Genomic DNA, 22,442 nt, shown 5'->3' with positions numbered 1-22,442 from the left:
TTTGCGTATCGAGCTGTTTCATTTATGGCTGGAAGCTTAAGTACTACATACTTCAAAAATACGAGAGGCGTTATATTAGTAAGCAAGTTGTCACTTGACAAATAGTGATAATAAATGGTCGTCATCTGAGTACGTGCGAGAACAGAGGAATTGAAGGCGAAAAAACTAGATAAATACAATAGAAGCGTGCGTGCGGTATTGTTGTTTCGAGTTTTATGCCACACATAAAGCAACCGATAAATTGTTTTTCCATTTTTTTGAGTGCCCATTTCTATTGTTAACAAAATTAGTCGACGAGGTTTTATCATAATATAAAGTTCCACATAAAAGAAAGTACCCACAATAGCGGGTACAATACAAGTTGTGAGACGAGATATAATCTGCGCGAGTAGTGGCCGCCGCTCGGGGCTGTTGCGGTCGAGTGTCGGCGCTCTGCGCTCTGCGCTCGTTACAAGATTCAATCAACAAGTCGCGCGTCCGTGCACTCACCGCGGGGACGCTGCGAACCTTCTTTACATTCGTGCTGCGGTGTCACCTGTTACGTTTGTTTGTTGTTACTGTCATTCGCGGGTGTAATAGCTTGTCACTAGGCCACAATATGTCACTTCGTTATTAATCTTCTGCTAAAGTAATCGGCGACACAGTGACGTCACTTCTTACAGTATGGATATTATGGTTGTGGAGATCATTTATTACAAAATTATTTTCACGCCCTATAAATAATATTGTTTGTAAATGGAGAAAAAATAAAAGGTAGCGACGAGCGCAGCCAAAGAGAGAGTTTGATCGTCCACCGTAAATAATTTCCATACTATTAAACAAATAAGTTATTAGCGGCAACAGTTCGCACAGACCCGCCGCGCCGCACCGCGCCGCGCCGCTTGGATCAGTTCCAGACTACCCGACGCGAGCGCCGCGACTCGAGCGCCATCTCACAGATATTAATCTTAATTGAATCCATAGCGATTACCTGGCGCCGCGTCTCGTCCAATCGCAACGCCTGACGATGCTTGACGTACAACAACGTGATATGACATCACGTGAAGTAATTTGCTACGTCAGAGCTTTGTCATCATCCACTCGATTAAACCCTGTAATACAATCGCAGCACTTAATAATTAATTAATTAATGGGCATTCAGTTAGAACTACCAAAAGTTTTTTTTATTCATAACTATAAGTACATGTGGTTTCTCCGAAAGAGGTAATAATTTGTCTGCTGACCTTATTATAATTGTTGGAGTGCGGCGGCAGCGTCGACACAACATAGTTGTTTGCAGAAGCCTATTAACACGAATCATTTAATATTCGTATGTTATTCCTTACGTATAGGTTGGTTTTTTGAAACGCCTGAACTAACATCCGTACTAATCTCCATAGTGTCCCGAGTGTGAAGCGAGAGGTGTCGCGCCACCGCAGACGACACTTGTGGTCACATTCACAACACAGCATCACACGCGAGAGGAATAACACATGTAAGTAGTAATTAAATCACAGTTCACCAAGTTTGCGTCCGTCCTTTGGTAAGTGAGCGAGCGCAGTGCCCGGCGCCTTACCGTCGGAAATAAAGTCTAATCGTAGATTGCATATATCGTTGATCGAGACGGGGGAGAGAACCTTCATGATTTCCTAAAAGAAAAATTCGAGTCGCGAGGTTTCGTTATCACGATTTTGTTTACGCACGTAGATATCGGGTCGACGCAATAAATTGCGTGAGCTGGAGCCACCGAGTATCACGGGGAACTTAAAGTCGTCAAGCCGCTTCGCGCACCTTTTAATTTGATTTGATAGGCATGCAATGGGGAGAAATGGTTCGTGGTTCAACCGTTTATAAGTTTATTTTCCTTCTTTCAATTTAAATGTAAATATTTAGTAACAAAGTCCGCGCCGCCACCGTCGCGGCTACACCGGCACGACTCTTATTTACCTTAATATTACCGGCGCTCTCGTACTGCGCATGCAGCCTTCATTATTATACCAGTTCACAGTTAATCCTTTATACTCATTGTGTTCAAATAATTATAACGACTGACTTTATCGGCACTGTAAGGGTACTTTTAGTGAACATTGTAATCTACGGCGCAGAAAAACTTATACCGAAACACAACGCATAATCACAGAGTTAAGACGAGGTTTCATATCGTCTGTACTAAATTATTCATAACTACATACTCTCCGACCGACTATCAACTGCATGAGGCACACGCCCGCTCCTAGATCGACACGATCGCGTGCCTGCCTCACTACATTCAATAGTTTCACTGTACTTGTTACAAATGTCGCAGCGACGCTTGAGTGCAATACTTATTTTTTTCCCCGCCGTTTTTATTGAACCTATAACCTCAGTCTTCACAATGTAAACGTGATAAACATACATATATACATATTCTTGAAGGATTTTAGCTTATAACCTGTGGCTATAATTACGTTTAAAGACTTCTAAGTCTACTGCCTAATTTTACTGAAAATCTAACAAAGTTATAGCCTTTGCCTATCGTTTAACACTACAGCTGGTTTTACCGACCCTGGGGAGAAACCCGTACTCCGAATGCCCAAATATAATATGAACACATTGTACAAACCGTTCATTGGTGTTCAGATGCGCTCGATTAAAGGTGGAATCTTTTAATATAAACATAATAGAGAGACGAAAATCTCGGCGATAGACATGGCCGGACGTGTTAAACGGGAAATCCTGTCGGACCGCGCACAATGCCGACTATTGGCGAGCCGGCGCGGGCGCCGACTCACTCGCGACTGGGAACAACTCCGCGCGCAGTTAGCTCAGAAACAACCCGCGCGCCACGGCTCGACCTCGCGCCGCCGTGCATACAAACGAACTAATGAACCACCATCACGGCTTTTAGTAAAAAGGATATTATACATCGAACTAGTCATCGGGCGGTAAGTAATCATACGCATAATACAAGGCTGCGAAAGCGCTTTGTTTGACTTTACAAAAAGAGAGATAGGTGGGTGAAGTTTCCGCTAGCAGCAATATTACTAACATACATGATGTCTTGGACGCGACATTCACACACTCAAACATTCGTCAGGAGTAAAAATGTGTCATTCCACGCCGAAGCTCCGCTCATTACGCGCGCCTCTCATTATACCGACTGTATGTATGTGTGTTCACTCTAGCCGCCAATAACGTTTTACAAATAGACGCGTCATACACTAACAAAATGGCACATAAAAACGGCCCACCATTTGCTATATTAACGTACCTGTACATATAATTACAAATAGGCTCGAAGAAGGAATAAAAAGATGCAGCATACATTCGTTAGAAAAGGATATATTATATACATCGACAGTTACGTAACAACGTTAGTGCCGCACGCTCATTGGCTGTTAAGTCGGGCAATTACCTTACTTTCGTCTTGCCAGTATTGAGCTCGGACAACGTATCTATGTAATAAACATCTTAGCTAGCCGCTGTTCAAATTTTTAGTCCTGTAAATTTTATAGTCTTATAACTACCGTCGCAAGGCGGCGAACTCGCAACTCGAACTCATCGGTAATGATATAGTTATTCGCCGATAAGTAGGTCTATTAACTGTGCTACCGGCGCAGACAATGATCTTAGCTGAATAATAACATACTTAAATAAGATAATTATTATCTATAACACCTAGACCTAAGCGAAGGTAGTTTGTGTATCGAATCCGCGACGTTTTTCGTCTGTTCTAACTGCTCTCCACTATAGCTCGACGTCAATAATACAGTTAAGAATATAAACCTGTTCGTTGTTTCAGCTGGTATCGGGAAGAAGCGTGCCCCTCCTGCTCCCTTCGCCCCACAGCGATCACGCGCAGAGGTCGCGGTACGTATCATGTACAATCAATCAATACAGAGTGTACAATATCATTCCGTACACTCGCACCACAGGGAAAGTCGTGGAAGTTCAATAAAAGTACGGATATTAGTGACACAGCCATGTCGAATGCAAATGAACATCAATTTAATTAACTGGTATAAAGGCATGTGCGGCGGCAAACCTGTCACATGTGTCGGCAATATGAGTCTATAAATGGCCCATGTGTTTTGTTATCTGGTGGGTGTCGCCCAGTGTCTCGGCCCAGCCGACGATAGCGATAACTTTAGCTGACGTGCTGGCGTCAGTGCTCATAGCGCTGTATTGAGTTACATTCTGAACGCAGGAACACGTGCACAAATACTGCATATACCAAAACACACTAAAAGTACGTTCGCGTACTTCCAATTTGGAAATAATGAGCGGCATACAGTGAATGCGCCGAACAGCTGCATGTCTGTAGAGGCTAAAGTGGCCTGCAGGAATGTTTCTTAACATCACTGCGAAAATGCGCCCATATATCCATCGGCTGCTGCAGCGCTGCTCACTCCTCACCGCAACTTAAAGCTTTTGTTGAATTACCGCACATTCATTACACGCTAATTAATGACGCTATTTCTCTCGCTGAATACAGTTAGTTCCGTACCTATACTATATAAAATATCTATATACTTTATAAAATTAAAAAATATATTGCAGCTGCCATCGTCGAGGAGCGCTGTGTACCAGGGGGGGCGGGGATGGGGAGTATGCCATCAATGCCTTAATATCGTTAAATACACTATAATGAAAGGTGCGAGGCGTGAGGCACAGGGCGCGGGGCGGTCGGTGTCGCTGCGTGCGCCGAACTCATTACACCATCGAATACCCCGTGATAGTTCATCATAATTGAAATTATGCACCTCTCCCCCGGACCTGCGGCCCTCGGCCGCTAGTACCGCGACACCAGTGATACAACGGGAACTCATTTATCGTATCATTTGTCCGCTGGCTCTTCTGACACAAGGCAGTGCTAGAATATGCCGGGTAGGAGTGTCAACTGTCAACGGCTCTTCATCGTTAAACTGTCGATACTACAGTGATACATTATGATTTCTCCACTTAAAGCGACGGCAGTAAAAGCGCATCGCGTGATGTTCAATCATGTTGGCTGCAGTGCTTTATGGGAAATACCAAAACATGTAGAACATAACGCGTCGCATGTTATTATGTTAGTGTGGGATTCGGACAGACTTATTATGACTAAGAAGAAACATTAAAATGATAAAGGTGATGTAGTATCTCGGCTATCAACAAGTGAGATATCTGTCAAAATATTTTACTCGAATCTAGATATAAATATATTGCTTAATAATTCCTTATGTTTAGGGTTTGACATTGTTTGTCACTATTTTAAAGTATTTTCAACGATAAATTTGTTTCATTTTTACTCCACTTATGTTTCGAAGATTGCAGTCTTCATGGTCACGGGGGGACGTAGGTGGAGGTCGTTTGAAAAATTAATATTACAATATCTACGTTTATTAAAAGTTTTTTTTTTCAATAATTAGTTGTCGTTAACGGTACGATCTAAGCAGGAGTTCACGACTTCTTGAGATCTGACAGTTGATATTTGGGTTCCGATTTCATTAAATGTATAACCGAATTCTAGGTCTATGCAAGCTTCCAATCATATTGTCTATTGCAATTGTGTTTTTTTTAAATATCCTAAGCCCCGCGAATCGTCCTAAATATAAATCTGTGGTCTTTCGCAAAGGTGGGTTGTCGAATCTAAGACCTCAGACCTCGTAACCCGTCAGTGTATCACGTCGGCTATTTGTTCTATTGCGCAGACCCCCTATATTACTTTTAGTTTTGCCGATATAAAGTCATCGATGTCTATTATCTTTCGCCAACTCCTTTGAGTTGTAGACAACGTGTCTTCCTCAGAGGCGCAGCGACGAGCGCCCGCACTATGCCGCGCCAGTGCTGCCTGCTCACATGCTATAACGACATTATGAACAAACGCAGCGCGCTAACTAGAGCCCCGGAACTCATCTTCTCGGTCTTGTTAACTATTTTAACTAAACTATAACTATTTTATTTTGTGTTTAAGCGTTTTCTTAATCGTATTATAGTCATTACTTTTAGATCAAGTACCTCTGCGTTTGCTACGTGAGTGGAATGGGAGGAAAACTTTAGAATATCCAATTTGGCATAAACGACTATAATTCAAACACTCAGTTCCCTCTAATTGGCTTTTAAAGTTGTGGACGATAACAACATGACCAAGAGTGCTTCAACACACTATTGATCTTATAATAATTAACAGATTACTTATCATAAGCTTTTATGAAAGGCGTCTAACGTAGCACCGTAGGCTCGTAGCAAGCGTAGCGATTGTAGCTATATTATTTATATCTGCACTAGCATGCGGCGACGGTGTATCTCACGCGTAGACGTGACCACAGCTACGGATCATCGTGCACGAGAATAATAAATAATATATTTTACTAAAACAACATTTTAACAAAAATAAACCTGATTTTAAAAAGCTCTACAAACCTAATTTTACTTCTACAAAAATAATTTTACTTTATGTACAGGTTAACAAAATATACAAGTATACAAGCTATGTAATCTTTAAAATTCGTGTTTTTTTATTTATATAGATTTTAAAATGTCTGTTTTAGGCCGATGCGTAATTTAAATTGCACAATGTTTCGGTATATAATATTTATTTGTGTATTTAGTTAGCTTAGCTAGCGTATATATGAGCTGTATCGCTGCGGTGTTGCAGGCGAGCGGTGAGATGCTGTGAAGTGTGAGGGGTGACAAGCAGAGCGGCCGGCGGGCGCCGAGGGCGCGGCATGGACGACCAGGAGCGCATCGCGCGGGACCAAGCCGCCTGCGCCGCCGCCAACAACAGCACCGAGCCGCCGGCGGGGCCTTACTGCGAGGGCACGTTTGACACGTGGCTGTGCTGGCCGCACACCAGCGTCAACAACACCGCGTACGCGCGCTGCCCCGGCTTCGTGCCCGGCTTCAGCACCGACCGTGAGTGCGCTCCGGATTTACACATCACATGTTTTATAAAAGGGTTTCGTATCTCAAAAGTAACCCTTACAGGATAACCTTTTTATCTGTCTGTCCTTCCACAGTCAAGACCCTTTTTTGAAGAACGCGTACAGGCAACAAGTTGAAATTTATGTTAATCAAATACTTGGGCCTACAATCACTTTAAGCTGTGAAAAATTGTATTTGTAACTCAATCCACCCAAATTATACGGCCGTTTATGTCGCATATTTTCACAGTTTTTTACGATTTCACAAAGAACCTAGAATCATCAAATTTGGCAAGAAGCAATATAGCATATAGCACAAGAAAAGGAAAAAATCTGAAACCGTAAACATGTATGTACTTTAATGTTGACTGATTCGGTGGCGAAATTCTATTACGGTCCGACTGCAGTGCTTAGGTCTCGGGTTCGATCCCCGGGTATGGCAAAGTGATGTCGGGTTTGTCTACTCAGTATCAGGCCGGAGTCTGGAATTTGTAGCCGAAATAGCGATAGGTTCGTCCTATCACATCATGGCAGGGAATACACACGGCGGCAAGTGGGTGCAACTGTTGAGCCCCTACCCACCCATTCAGGGTTAAAAGGCATGTGTGTAGGTGTGTCTGTGTGTATGTGTGATGTGTGATTTATGTATGCACTTTAATAACAAAAAAAGCGAATTTCAAACTTATTGTGTGCGGTTACTGCAATAACGATGTCTAGAGATCGAACGGTAAAATTATGTTTATTAAGTTTGGACTTATATATTTAGATACCTCACTTACAAGTTAGTACGCAACCCTCGGTGCGTGAGTTCAACTCGCGCTTGTGTGGTTTTTGTATTTTTGTCCTAGATAGAAACTAACCGGGTTCCACTGGTACTATGAGTGTGAGATTTTCTAGCCAGGTGATCGAAGTCGTTTTCTAACCGCCTTTTTTGTATTTAAAAAAAAATATTTGAGTCTCACCCAAACATCTCACTGTTTCAGTGTTTGCGCACAAGGAATGCACCGCCAACGGGACATGGTGGCGGCACCCGGCCACTGGCCGCCCCTGGTCCAACTACACCACCTGCGTCAAGCCTGAGGATGTCGGTATAATATATCGTATCGTGCTTGTTATCTTTTAACCCACAACATATTTAATAGCATACTGATGTGAACGACTTCGCCGCAGGACGTAAGCGACATCATTGCGGTTTACGAGACCGGCTACAGTGTGTCGTTGGTGGCGCTCGTCATGTCGCTCGCCATCCTGCTGTACTTCCGGTGAGCGTCGGCATATGTCACTTACCGGACCCCTGTCCTCTCACGGCCACGATGTATGTTTCTATGTATATGCGTGTGTGTGTGTGTGCAGGAGTCTGCGGTGCGCGCGCATCACGGTCCACATGAACCTGTTCGCCTCGTTCGCTGCTAACAACGCGTTGTGGCTGGCGTGGTACGGGTTGGTGGTGCGCGCGCCCGACGTGCTGCACGCCTCGCCCGCCTGGTGCTGTGCACTCAACGCGCTGCTGCAGTACGTGCTGCTCACCAACTACACGTGGATGCTGTGCGAGGGACTATACCTGCACACAGTTCTGGTGAGCGCGTTCGTGTCGGAGCGGCGGCTGGTACGCGCGCTGCTGGCGGCGGGCTGGCTACTACCGGTGCCGGCCGCCGCCGTGAACGCTGCGCGCCGCGCCGCCGCCGACGATCCGCTCTGCTGGATGGACGAGGCGGGTCCGCGGCCTGAGCTAGCCGTGTTGGCGGTCGGCGCAGTGCTGCTTAACCTTGCCTTCCTGTGCAACATTGTACGCGTGCTGTGTACTAAGCTGCGAGCGGCTGGCAGTGTGGGCGGCGCGGCGCGTCCCTCCGCGACCGCGCTACACGCGCTGCGCGCCACCTGTCTGCTGGCGCCGCTGCTGGGCCTGCAGTACCTGTTGACGCCGTTCCGTCCGCCGCGCACGGCCTCCTGGTGGCTCGCGTACGAGTATGTCTCGGCACTGACGACGTCACTGCAGGGGTTGTGCGTGGCGGTGCTGTACTGTTTCTGTAATGGCGAAGTGTTGGCACAGCTGCGGCGGCGGTGGCGTGCTCTCACGTTCCGCCCGCGCGCCAACTCGGCCACCGCCACTACAGTGTCGGTGAGTATGGCGCGGGAGACGGGCGGGACCGGTGCGACGCCGGCGGGACCCTCACCTGCTCCACTGTTACAGTTCGTGCGCTCGGCGGCGCCGGCCGGCGGCGAGGACAAGGTGTGACTGGCGGCGGGCGGCGGGGCGCTCCCGGATCCGCGCGCCAACGGCGACGGCGGTGCGCCTCTCGAGCGACGCCGCGGCACGGCGCGACACATCCGCTTCGAGTGCGTCGATAGCGACGACGATGCGCCGGCGGACGCGCGGCTGCTGTGAGCAGCCCCGCTCCGCCCTGCGCCCTCCGCCCCTCGCCACACCTCTCCGCCGCGAGACTGACTGTTGTTGACAATATGTTCGTTTGTATATAGTAGCACAATATGTTCGCAAGAGAATCGAGTCTATTGTTATGGACTGGTTGACCTGTAGTTATTAATACACACGAGTGGAGAGCGCGGCGCTGCTCCGGTCGCGACTCATACGTACCTATGTACATTATACCTAATGTAAGTTGTGGTTGCATAATTATAAGCTTTTAACTGTGCAGTTAACAATAACGCCACATGGTTCTAAGCGCGTGCGCGTGCGCTACTCACGCTCGATCGTAATCTGTGCTGGAAACTTATGGTTCCGTGGGGGCACGGGAGGTGCGGTCGGTCCGGCCCGCACGACGGGAGGAGGTGACGCACTCACGCGCACTACCGACCGACCACTCGCGCTGCTACCACTTATGTATATACTTTTGTATATTGTCAATAAAAACAAATCACTATTATTGTAAGTTTCATTTACATATCCCAAAATACCAGCATATAACCCATTACGCCGCGGAGTGCGTTCTATTTACTGCAAGTGGTCGAAATCCAGGTGCAATATTAGAGCATCAAGTTCATTTCCCGTGTCATCGACAACGGGAATATAAATAACGGCTCGGGCGCGGGAAGCGGCGCAATTGCGGGGGACGGACGGGGGGTACACGATCGGCTCGTATGCCGATGCCCCGATAATTGGCGGCGCATCGGCACTAAATTAAACTGCGCTCATTGATCTGTTTATTTATACGTATCCGACGAGTGCCGCCTTGTATGGGCAGGGGACACCCGGACGACACAGCGGGAATACGGGGCAAGGGCGCTGCAGGTAAACAATAATTAAAACCATAATCAGTAACAAAAGTATATTAAACCACATAAACTTAAAGATACCACAGTCACACGACGCGAGGCCGCACCGAACACCTGCACATCTACAGTACAAAACGTAGCAAAACAGAGGGGGACGGACGGACAGACGGACGCGGGCGGGGGCGCGCGGGGAGCGCCGCTCTAGAAGCACTTGCGGTGCACGATGCCCGGCCCGGACTCGTCATACTCCTGCTTCGAGATCCACATCTGCTGGAAGGTGGACAGGGAGGCCAGGATCGAACCACCGATCCACACGGAGTACTTTCTCTCGGGGGGTGCGATGATCTTGATTTTGATGGTGGATGGCGCGAGCGCGGTGATCTCTTTCTGCATCCTGTCGGCGATACCCGGGTACATGGTGGTGCCGCCCGACAGTACTGTGTTAGCGTAGAGGTCCTTGCGGATGTCCACGTCGCACTTCATAATTGAGTTGTACACGGTCTCGTGGATGCCGCAGGATTCCATACCCAGGAACGAAGGCTGGAACAGCGCCTCGGGGCACCGGAATCTCTCGTTACCGATGGTGATAACCTGTCCGTCGGGCAGCTCGTACGACTTCTCCAGTGAGGTGGAAGCGGCAGCCGTCTGCATTTCCTGCTCGAAGTCCAGTGCCACGTAGCACAACTTCTCCTTGATATCGCGCACGATTTCGCGCTCAGCTGTCGTCGTGAACGAATAGCCGCGCTCCGTCAGGATTTTCATCAGGTAATCGGTGAGATCGCGTCCGGCCAGATCCAGACGCAGGATGGCGTGCGGCAGTGCGTACCCTTCATAGATGGGCACGGTGTGCGACACGCCATCGCCCGAGTCCAACACGATGCCGGTGGTACGGCCGGACGCGTATAGCGAAAGCACCGCCTGAATGGCCACGTACATCGCAGGGCAGTTGAACGTCTCGAACATGATTTGCGTCATCTTCTCGCGGTTTGCCTTCGGGTTGAGCGGTGCCTCCGTCAGCAGGATGGGGTGCTCCTCGGGCGCCACGCGCAACTCGTTGTAGAACGTGTGATGCCAGATCTTCTCCATGTCGTCCCAGTTGGTGATAATGCCATGCTCGATGGGGTATTTGAGCGTGAGGATACCTCGCTTGCTCTGCGCCTCGTCACCTACATAAGAATCTTTCTGTCCCATGCCCACCATGACGCCCTGGTGGCGTGGTCGGCCTACTATGGAGGGGAACACGGCGCGCGGTGCGTCGTCGCCCGCGAAGCCCGCCTTGCACATACCGGACCCATTGTCCACTACAAGGGCGCCCGCATCATCGTCGCACATGTCGTCGGTTAGTTGCTTTGCTGCGGAAACTGCACAGGAACTCTCGCGTCACTGCCTCACCAACTGTGTTAGCACTGCGCTCGGTCTCAACCGAAACTCGCAACTGTAAATAGATGCAACGGTGCCACCGACAACTTATTTATTGTAAGTGAGCGAGCGGCGTCGCGGAGGGGACGTGGCTGATGCGGCGGCGGTGGCGGAGACAGTGGACGCGAGCGTGGCCGCCGCGCGCTATATACAGCGCCCGCGGCGACACTTGGCACACCCGCACAGCCGTACAAGGCGCGCGCCCGCCCGCACCGCGCCGCCGCACCACTACTGCCATTTAAGAGCATCGCACCGTCACCACTCGGCACTTCATACGCGATAAATAGATTGGCCCACACCGCAAGCGACGTGGGCTCTCAATACTCTCAACCGCACACATTGTTTAGGTGCCGACAAACGAAAGCGTCACCGGCGCAGCGCTTTCCATGCTAGTGTAGGTTTTAAGTGACCGTTAAATACATTTTTCTGTTTTAAAATGAAAGACAAGTAAACGATTTAGTAATAAGCGCTGAAGAATTTCTGTAACGAGCGGTAATCATTAGAATGATTGTCGCGCGTCACTTTATAACACGTCAGCGAATTTCCTTTCCTTGAGCCTTTTTAGTTATGTTTTTGCGTAAAGTTTGGTTGAATCTAGTCGTTACATATTTATACATATATAGCATAAAATGAATAACATTTCATTCATTTAGTAACGCGATGTCAAAATGACCCTGTATATATCATGACACCTTTTCCCGTTTTCACGGGTAGACAGAAATGAACATCTCAGCGCGATAGTCGTACCGAGCGCTCAACACAACTGCGCCATCGATACAATTTATTTCTTACTATCACAAAAAAGAAAAAATAAAAACCATTTAAGAAAAATTTAACCGCCTCCAAAAAAAAAAAATTTAACACTGGTTACTAATTCTGGAGTCTAATTATTAGGCACCGACTCCGAAACTGGTAACCACTATATATATATATATATATATATATATATATATAGGTATGTTAATCATTTTCTGGTATTTAATGGTTTTTGAAGGCGGTATAATTTTTTTGTTTAATGGTTTATTAGAGAAAAAAAAATTTAGCTACATTTAATTTGCACAAAATGAAGTGACGAGTAAATAATCACAACTGATATTGCGGCAGACCGATGTCTACCATTTTGTCTGTCTGTATGTTTATACACACAACACGCAAAAAATACTGCATGGAATAGAATGCAGTTATGGCGACGCGCTGACCCCGTCAGCTGCGAGCCGACACCGACAAATCAGCGATAAGTAAAGAAATGGGTAAAGAGCGCGTATATGATGTGCCGACCCCCTTCATAGAGCTAGGAACATTATAGGGATGATACGGACATATTGTTAAGTCATAATTCTACTATTTAATAAAGTTATTTGTAAATGTTGTCACTATATTTAACTTTAACACGTTCTAGTATAATGTATATTTGGATAGCATGTTTAAGGGCTTTAATTTGGTACTTAAGTATGTGTGCGTCTGTGTGTTCAAAAGTTTTTTAGAAATTGGGTCAATAGGTCGCGGCACTCTTCAAGGTATAGATAGCCGCGACCAAGGAAACTAGTCTAGCTAACGCGCGACGGCGTGTAAGCATGAGTTCAAAAGAAAACAACAAAGCGTAGAAGCCTCTAGAAAACTGAAAAACGAAGATTTCTCGAGACGGAATATTTTTCAAAAAGGTTAAAGGGTTGGGTGGCTAGGGATGTATAAGGTTTTGGCATTTGGCACGGCTGGAAAGAAGTACGTGGTTTGTTAAGTATTTGCCATTTCCCAACACTACACCTTTACTTCATATCTGCCGCTGTTCAGACGAGAAGTATACACTCCACACCCAGTCAAACGCCTTCACAGCATCACGCAATATGAGAAGAAACAACGAGTTGTGTACCGGCGACTACTTATCTTTTTTTTAACTTAGTTACACGCACAGCAGCTGACAATACCAGAGGTCTTAATGCCCTTACAGATAATCATATTAAGGTGCATTCGGGTAAGAGTTGTCGTTTCGAGACTTTTTCATCATCATCATCAGCCTACAGCTGTCCACTGCTGAACATAGGCCTCCCCTAAAGCGCAAGACTTGAGAGACTCTTTGCAATGCCCGAAATTAGCCGAATGCACCTTAATTACAAAAAATCGTTCGTTTGCCAAATCATCAATCTTTATAATTTGGTGATCATAACAACGAGCAAAAGTTAAGAATGTGCTGGTCCAAACAAATGCGTCTAATAATGTGCGCGCGCCACGTGCGACGAACGTGTTGACATCCACGCACTTTCCGACAACATCTCGGTTTAATCCATCTGCTTATAAATTGATGTGGCAAATTGTTATGGTTCCTTACAGCTTCATAAAAGCTTTCCCACATTAGTTGTCCTTATATTTTTTGTAGCATAAAAATATAATCTCTGAGAAATGAAGCAGCACAATTAATACAGGGTGTAAGAGAAATGTAACCGAAAATGAAGACAGGTTATAGGCCTGGTGATTCCTGACATGATGGCACAAAAAACAACCGATCGAATGATTACTATTCAACTAGGTTTCCTTAAATTTCTGTACTACATCACGTACGGATAGATACATTAAACAATTACTTAAAAGGAAATAATAAACAAGTCAATATTTACAAAACGTCGTAATGTAACACGCACATACATCAGCTGACGGGTTAACGTTCGCGCACAGCTGATCGTGCCGGGCGGTGCGGGCGCAGCGCGACACGGCGCACAGTGGTAAAAAACGCGGAAAAAATACCATTTTTTTCAAATCAGATATTGCCATAGTTTATGTCGAAAACCTAAAGTAGACAAGTTGGACAACTAGAGCCTAGAAGGATATTTAATTTAGTGTATTCTTTATAGGAAAATTAAGGCCCCAAACTTGTAAGACTGGATGCGACGTAATATTGAGTTAAAAAAGACGTTTGTTTGAAGTGTCACACTGGTTATACAAGTTATACTATTGTTTTATTTTTTATTTTATTTAAGGAAGCATATATTAAGGTATTTAAAAACGATAAAATAATTATTATTTGTACATTAATTTATGTATGGCTTGGATTCAAACAACATAACCTTTATTTTTCCAATTTTTGTTGTTTCATTGGCTGTAACTTTTTTGCGTCAACGAGCGTTAAAATGAAACATATCATAAATAATACTCTAATGATGTAGGATAACTATCAGATAGGTTTCAGCTGCAATAATTTGCAAACTTTTGAAAAATGACCATTTTACTTGGGAGTTTCTTTGTTGTCGGAAAAACAAAAAACAAGGACAAACACTATAATTACGGTAATTAACACGAAAATAACAGATTTGGACTATAAAATTCATAAATTATCATTTTCCTCTTTATTTACTAATACAGATTTGACAAAGTAATACAGTATTCGATAGTTGTGGCAAGTTTTAGCAAATGTTTAAATTCAGGTACTTAACATTGTTTGTCTAGTAACCGGGAAGTGTATAAGTGTATTAAAAGTCTAAAAAGTAACTATCCAAAATTTTCAGAAACTATACTAGATTAAATAGATAACAAGTCAAGTAAAATATTTTTGCCTAATTTCACGAAAATGTGGCATGCCGCATCAAGAAGAAAGCAATATTTTTTTTTGGCAAAAACAAAGAGTGGCCAAATAATACATTTCTAATTAATGTGATTCCTCCAGAATCCAATGCCATAGAAAGTGGCTCTGGACCCTCAAAACGATATGAAGGGGATCATGTAGAAAACCCAACTTGCTAAACTATACGTGAGTTTGTACATTTGGTATTATATGTCCAATACGGTTCACAAAGTTCTTGTTCATGGTAGTAAAATAGCTTCCTCGGCTGCTCTATCTATAGTTATTCTAATAGAAGTTCAAAGAGCATGCAACAAGGATTATCGACGTTATAGGTTATATCATTCGAGGGAATGTTCACGTGAGTCAACCAATGAAGACATTATGCATATGCTCTTGACTTCATCAGAGCAATTTATAGCTTCAAAATTGTGATCACATAAAAAATTTCCTTAAATGATGAAGTTAAAGCGTTACGTTACTGAAAATAATTAATAAAAAGTAGTTGTCAATAATAGTAATTTATAATTAATAATTATAAAAATTGTCTAATTGCATTATACAGAGTTAGTAATAAGCCTAGTAATATTTGTTTCCTTTTTTATTTCATTATTTTTATGCTTTCTATATATAAACTCAATAACAAAATTTGATTGTAAAAAGTGGCAAATTATTATGTATCTATATTTATTATAAATGCCCGTTGCATATGCATAGTTCCAGCATTAAATTTATATAATTTTTATTCATTTTTAACACTTTTATAAATTACACACTTATATTTCTTAATGTATGTTATATAATAAGCAAATTTAACCATAAAATACCGATTTCAATTCATATCTTCCTCAAAAATAGTTTTTTCCGCGGTCCCATACAAACTTTACCACTGTGCGGCGTGCGCGACCGCCGCCGCTTAGTCGGCATTTGCTTTGTAATATGGACCCAGTACCTAAATACCGCTGACTAATAATACGTAGAACTGGCATTATCTGCTAACTACTTTTTATGCGACTAACTACCAACTGCATAAAATCCCATCTGCGTACCTTGCACCTATGTACTTACAAAAACATTCGTTATTAATTTATTGAATGTCCTAGTTAAAGTAAGTACGTAAAAGTTACTTAAAATTCCCAAAGCAAATAATTAATATCGACAGCATAAAACACAATTGCAACGAGCGCGAAGAATTATATCGCATCACAAAAATCTAAAACAAAATGTTAGTTCATTCTACTTTGCAGAAAAATGTTACTAAAAATATCTTAGGTTATAGGTAATTCATTTTTCGTTCCACGTGACCTTGAGTTCGATTTCGCTCAAATATCGGTACTTGTAAGTTAGTTACATGTAGGCTCACTTTCAACTTACGAAAGTTAGATTGCGAATTTTTTTCTTAATTCATGGGGATTTAAATGCCTTGGAGGATTTTTTGTATAAAGAACAAACATACTTACACACTCATGCTTGACCCGAAGGTAAAAGCAGCGCCGCAACTAATACCCAACATTTTCGCGATGTGTTTTCAGTCCCACAACGTGATAGGATGAAGGCCTATTTCCATTTCAGGACTCCAGACTCCGGGCTGATATGGAGCAAACACCCTATATCACTTTCCCGACCCGCCATTCAAACCCAAGATCTCAGACCGGTCATCGTACCACGCACGCAATACAATAATGCCACCGAAGCAGTCTAAAGAGCCGTTTCTAAAATGGGAAATCGCCGAGCATTAGTTTCGCACATTCATTGCTTTAGTGTTTTTTTTTTAAATCAATTGAAGAGATTTCTATTTCAGTTTGAGCCTATAGGACTACCACGAAGCAGATATCTGGCAACACTAAGGCAGCTATATTACTTAAAAAATCGGAGACAATTCAGAATATCCCGCTACATTGTGACTTCAAAAGTTTGAAAATGAATACTTACGTGCGTTCTCAATGGCTTTTTACTCGTATTACTAAATTATAATTAAATTATTGCAGTAGTTAATTGGGTTAAAATGTATAAATAACTACAAATCTGTTGCAATTATTGAGCAAAATGTTTACTTTGCTATGACAAATTAGAAATAAAATATTTTATAGTAGGTTGGGGAAAAAATATGTGCATTAAAATAATTATTTTTTAGTTTATAATATACTTATCGAATTTCCTCATTAGATTCACTCATTTTTATAGATAGAAAAATAAATTAAAAATGGCTGTAAACATTATTTATTCATTTCTTTCTTATATTCTAACTAGCTTTTGCCCGCGGCTCCGCCCGCGTTATAAAGTTTTTCAGGCTAAAGTTTTCCGTTATAAAAGTCACGCTATATATTTTCCCGGGAGCCTATGTTCTTCCCAGGGTCTCAAACTGTCTCCATACCAAATTTTATCCTAATACGTTGGGTAGTTTTTGAGTTTAACACGTTCGGGCAGACCGATGCAGCGGGGGACTTTGTTTTATGATATAATTTTGTAGAACTTTTTAAGAGGAACAATCCCGTCATACATTATTGTTGCATAACTTTAACCGTTTACGCAGCGCACGCAACAGAAGCTCTCAAAACTAATAAATTGTCCCCGTTTTTGCATCATGTTTCATTACTGCTCCGCTCCTATTGGTCATAGCGTGACGATATATAACCTATAGCACTCCAGGAACAAAGGGCTATCCAACACAAAAATATTTTTTTCAGTTCGAACCGGTAGTTCCTGAGATTAGCGATTACTGCTCCGCTCCTATTGGGCATAGCGTGATGATATATATAGCCTATAGCATTCCAGGAACAAAGGGCTATCCAACACAAAAAGAGTTACTCAGTTCAAACTCCTAGTTTCTGAGATTAGCCATTACTGCTCTGCTCCTATTGGTCATAGCGTGATGATATATAGCCTATAGCACTTCACGAACAAAGGGCTATCCAATACAAAATGTTTTTTTTAGTTCGAACCGGTAGTTCCTGAGATTAGCCATTACTGCTCTGCTCCTATTGGGTATAGCGTGATGATATATAGCCTATAACACTCCACGAACAAAAGGCTATCCAACGCAAAAATTTTTTCAGTTTGGACCGGTAGTTCCTGAGATTAACCATTACTGCTCCGCTCCTATTGGGTATAGCGTGATGATATATAGCCTATAGCACTCCACGAACAAAGGGCTATCCAACGCAAAAAGAATTTTTCAGTTCGGACCGGTAGTTCCTGAGATTAGGCATTACTGCTCCGCTTCTATTGGGTATAGCGTGATGATATATAGCCTATAGCACTCCACGAACATAGGGCTATCCAACGCAAAAATAATTTTTCAGTTTGGACCGGTAGTTCCTGAGATTAACCATTACTGCTCCGCTCCTATTGGGTATAGCGTGATGATATATAGCCTATAGCACTCCACGAACAAAGGGCTATCCAACGCAAAAAGATTTTTTCAGTTCGGACCGGTAGTTCCTGAGATTAGGCATTACTGCTCCGCTCCTATTGGGTATAGCGTGATGATATATAGCCTATAGCACTCCACGAACATAGGGCTATCCAACGTAAAAAGATTTTTTCAGTTTGGACCGGTAGTTCCTGAGATTAGCGCGTTCAAACAAACAAACAAACAAACAAACAAACAAACAAACAAACTCTTCAGCTTTATATAATAATATAGATGTAACCCTTTTTAATGTCATCAAAACCAGCCTATACAAATAGTACAGCCAAAGAGGTTTGACTACAAGTTTAAACATACTACATGCGTAATAAGACGTTTGCGTCACTTGTTACTACAATTTTGAACTAACTAGTAGTTAAGAATTGATAAACGAGTAGGCAGTATTATGCATTTTATCTAAAAGATATAGGTGTGGTTATAATGCTATTTATACAATTACGCGGTAGCAAGGGGACCGGCGGCGGCATGTCGTGCGCTCGAGTATCGGCTTTTAGTTCAGTCCTTTATCGGCATTTATGCGCACACGATTGAGTCTTCGTTACGTTAAATACTAGTTTGATTGTTAATTACTTTGTTTATGCTTGCTAGTTAGTTTTGATTTGTTTATTGTTATTGTTGTGTTGAGATATGCCTCAGCCGTATGTTTTTAGTGCACGTGAATACGGCTAAATTTTAATGTGTTTAGGAGAAGCTCGCAGTAAAGCCTCTCGTGCGCTAAGGATTTACCGGGGGAAATTTTCGAGCCTGTGGCACCTTTCGGGTGCGCGAGTGACAAGGGCGGCGTTTTAAAAGGGTTTTGGAAAATCGTCCTATTGTTCTATCAACTGGCAAGTAGCAGTGGCTAAGGGTGAAATATTTCAAAAGGTAATCCGATGTAAAAAAAATTGGCGGCAGTTAAGATATCGGGGGCAATTTAACGGAAAACAAAAACTAAGCCAACGAATTAGTCTTGATTCGTTCGACAAACGTTGACATACCTACTAAATTACCTATTATGCGTAAATAATTTAAACATTCATAAAATCGAACAATAAACGTAAATAATTCTCCTTCCATTAATCACAAATATAAGTACTTACCTATTAATTTGTTATAACAGCAACAAAAGTAAGTATTAAAATTATAACCACACTACCTACCTATTAGTATCTGTTTATTTTCTAAATAAAACTGTAAATGTGATTTGCCCTTAGGGGCTGTTCAAGTATTACGTGACGCAATTTTTGAAATTTTGTTAACCCCCCACTCTCCCATGTAATGCGCCGTGACGTTTCCTGTACCCCCCCCCCCGCCCCCTCCTAAAAGTTACGTAACACTAAAGTAAACTTTTTTATCTATATTCCATCGGTTTAGGTAATTAAATAATGTAAACAAATCGTAAAAAGGAAAGTCATTACGAAATATGGCGTAACACAATTGATGTTTTCATAACCTACACGCCACTTAAAGTAATTTGGTTATTAAGTATCTGTTATAAACCATCGCGAACTATCAACAGAAAAAAAATCTTAAAACGTCAGGCACTCAAAATATTTTTATAATGGAGTGTAACACAGATAACCCGACTAATTCAAGAGTACGACTGTCATGTACCACGCCTGAGACTCCATTAAAACTAACTCGACATTTAATTTGATCGATTAAGCGGACACCGATTATCGATAAATTCTGCATTGTAGAAATATATTTCTTTATCATATTTTTTAGTTTTGTTTTAGACTATTATTTATTGTTAGTGATTTGTTTTGTTTCTAAACTGAATTTAATCATTTTAAGTATTAGTTATACGCAGTATTTTCTTTGACACTAAAACCTTCGTAAACACTTTCGTTAAAAAAGGTTGACTACCCAGGAATCACATGTCATTCTTTGTTTACATTTAGTTAAATACCTAATCCGACGGAGCATAATATCCACAATTATGTTACGAAAAGTACCGGAAAGTTGCTAAAATATCTTTTTTGTTGTTTTCATCAAGTTTGCGGTAATCCATATCTATAGTCTATACTATTATACAGCGTGTTAAAGACAGCCTACCGATGTTTTTAAAGTAAAGTATTATTTTATGCCTATATAAAAATAAAGATGTCTAGTCCATTGAAATGTTACATTTTTTAGGCCTTACCTTGCGTTTTTTAGAGGACGCAATTTTATTTTTTTGAAGTGTAGGGGGGGTCAGTGTAAAGCTAAAACCAAGTTTGTGGGGTCGCCACCCTTGTCCCACGGCCGCCATCTTGAAAATGGGGGTTGAAATGGTTTTTTACGATGTATCCCTTAAACTATTTATCTGTCAAAAAAAAAAATTATAAACATTTTTTGTTGCAAATTAAATTCTCTACAACTTTGGTCCAGTAACTTTTTGTCTAGTTCTACGACAATTTAAAACGACGAAATTTTAAAGGCCGAAATATTCATGCATATTAATTATTTTTACGTTTTTCTTTCAACTGCGAGAACTAATCACTAACTAGACGTGAATTTAAATTCTTTACTTGTCAATACTTGTTTAGTTACCCAGATTAAAGGTGAAACAAAATGTATGAAAAATGGACCTTAAGCTATAACCTTAAGTAGAAATAATGAAAATCAGTATGCACCTATTTCATTCTTCTTTCAAAAAAACAACTACGCGTTCATAATTAATGAATTAACGAGTGGTATTAAACAAACCCAATCCGCATTTTCTATAATCCGAAAATTGCAACGCTCGTCGCTCGTAATCAAAGAAAGCAGCGCGCGGCGATGCACCTTTGGGCCGATCGCCTGCCGCAGCGAGGCCATTGCACGCAAAAACAGCTGATCGGAGACGCATGCGCACATTGTATCTTTTCCACATAACAGCATTCTTAACCAATAAAATAAAATCAACCGTAAAAATACTATCCAATATTGACAACGAAAACAAGATAAGAATTACGCAAAATACAGTCAAGGAATACTTCATAAAACTTAAATGAAAAGGGTTGCCAATTTACGAAAACACAATAAAAATGACGTAAAATACAATCAAGGGATTCCGGATTATAAACGAAAAGGATTGCAAACTTTGGGAGATTTTAATTCCCTATTTTTATTATTAAAATAGTAAAACCAATGTTATGCATTTCTTTTATTAATGTCAAACCCGCGCACAAAATATAATCATCACTCTCACTGTCGTTAGGTTTTACGAAGCTTTACGTTTCAATATTTCCTTCTCTCTCACTCATAGATAGAATACGGTTAAAATTCTACCAGGCATGCATAGCTATAGTAGAGTTCTTATGGGAAATAAGGTTAAAGACAAAAACTGAATAAATTATATTTAAATTTTTATATTTTCGTCTCTCACTTGAAAGGCTTACGTGACAGTCACCTACAACCATAAACTGCATAAATGACATAGATAAATATTAAACACGAAGGTTTCTCATAAGATAAATATAGAATAATATAGATTAATTATTTGTACTTTAATATTGAAATTCCAACAGTTCTATATAATATTCTATTATACGCTATTATTATATAATATTCTATATCTTATATCAATCAGTACTGAAAATAATCCAGGCTTTTGCCTCCATAGATAATAAATAAAATATAGGCAAGCCAAGGTTTTTAAATGAATAATTCTTTTAATTGTCATGAATATTTAATGATTTTAGTAAGTACTACTTTAATTATAATTATTTTACGTATCAAAAATAGTTTTGTCACATTTCCAGCATTATTTTTTTTTTTTTTTTTTTTATTTTAAGGTGTAATTTAGTTTCAGAACTGGCAGCACCAGTTAGGTATTTGTTCTGTCTGAATTTAACCCGGTGATATCTTTTTTAAGTATTTGTGTTTATTAAGGTACTTTTGAGTCATTTAAATACTAAAAATCTATTGTAGCGTATTATCATTATAAAATATATACTTAATAAACATTACCCTGTACGGGTACAACATCGTCCGTTTGTTCAAA

General features: G+C 41.9%; 2 protein-coding genes across 5 annotated transcripts in view; one reads left to right on the top strand and one right to left on the bottom strand.

Annotated features, from left to right (window-relative positions):
• Window positions 1–9,745, top strand: part of LOC115447547 (calcitonin gene-related peptide type 1 receptor) — a 73,227-nt gene extending 63,482 nt beyond the window's left edge. The window contains exons 3-9 of one of the 4 annotated variants that reach the window (XM_030174674.2): window positions 1,380–1,474; window positions 3,761–3,828; window positions 6,599–6,855; window positions 7,847–7,947; window positions 8,034–8,125; window positions 8,217–8,982; window positions 9,055–9,745. In XM_030174674.2, coding sequence (XP_030030534.1) covers window positions 6,669–6,855; window positions 7,847–7,947; window positions 8,034–8,125; window positions 8,217–8,982; window positions 9,055–9,099 — 1,191 coding nt within the window. In that variant the 5' untranslated portion in view covers window positions 1,380–1,474; window positions 3,761–3,828; window positions 6,599–6,668 and the 3' untranslated portion in view covers window positions 9,100–9,745. Of the gene's footprint in view, window positions 1–1,379; window positions 1,475–2,643; window positions 2,904–3,760; window positions 3,829–6,598; window positions 6,856–7,846; window positions 7,948–8,033; window positions 8,126–8,216 lie in introns of those variants that run through there. The other 3 variants (XM_030174668.2, XM_030174672.2, XM_030174671.2) reach the window with 3 other exon arrangements.
• A 387-nt stretch (window positions 9,746–10,132) lies between these two features.
• On the bottom strand, window positions 10,133–11,713 carry LOC115447545 (actin, muscle-type A2). Its single transcript, XM_030174667.2, has one exon. It carries the CDS (start codon window positions 11,424–11,426, stop codon window positions 10,296–10,298), a length of 1,131 nt encoding a protein of 376 aa, XP_030030527.1. The 5' UTR covers window positions 11,427–11,713; the 3' UTR covers window positions 10,133–10,295.
• Window positions 11,714–22,442: the final 10,729 nt, after the last annotated feature.

Source organism: Manduca sexta, chromosome 14, assembly GCF_014839805.1.
Source record: "Manduca sexta isolate Smith_Timp_Sample1 chromosome 14, JHU_Msex_v1.0, whole genome shotgun sequence".
In the NCBI taxonomy this organism is placed as follows: Eukaryota; Metazoa; Arthropoda; class Insecta; order Lepidoptera; family Sphingidae; genus Manduca; species Manduca sexta.
Note: the sequence above shows the minus strand (reverse complement) of the source record. Positions and strands in the feature narration are given on the sequence as shown.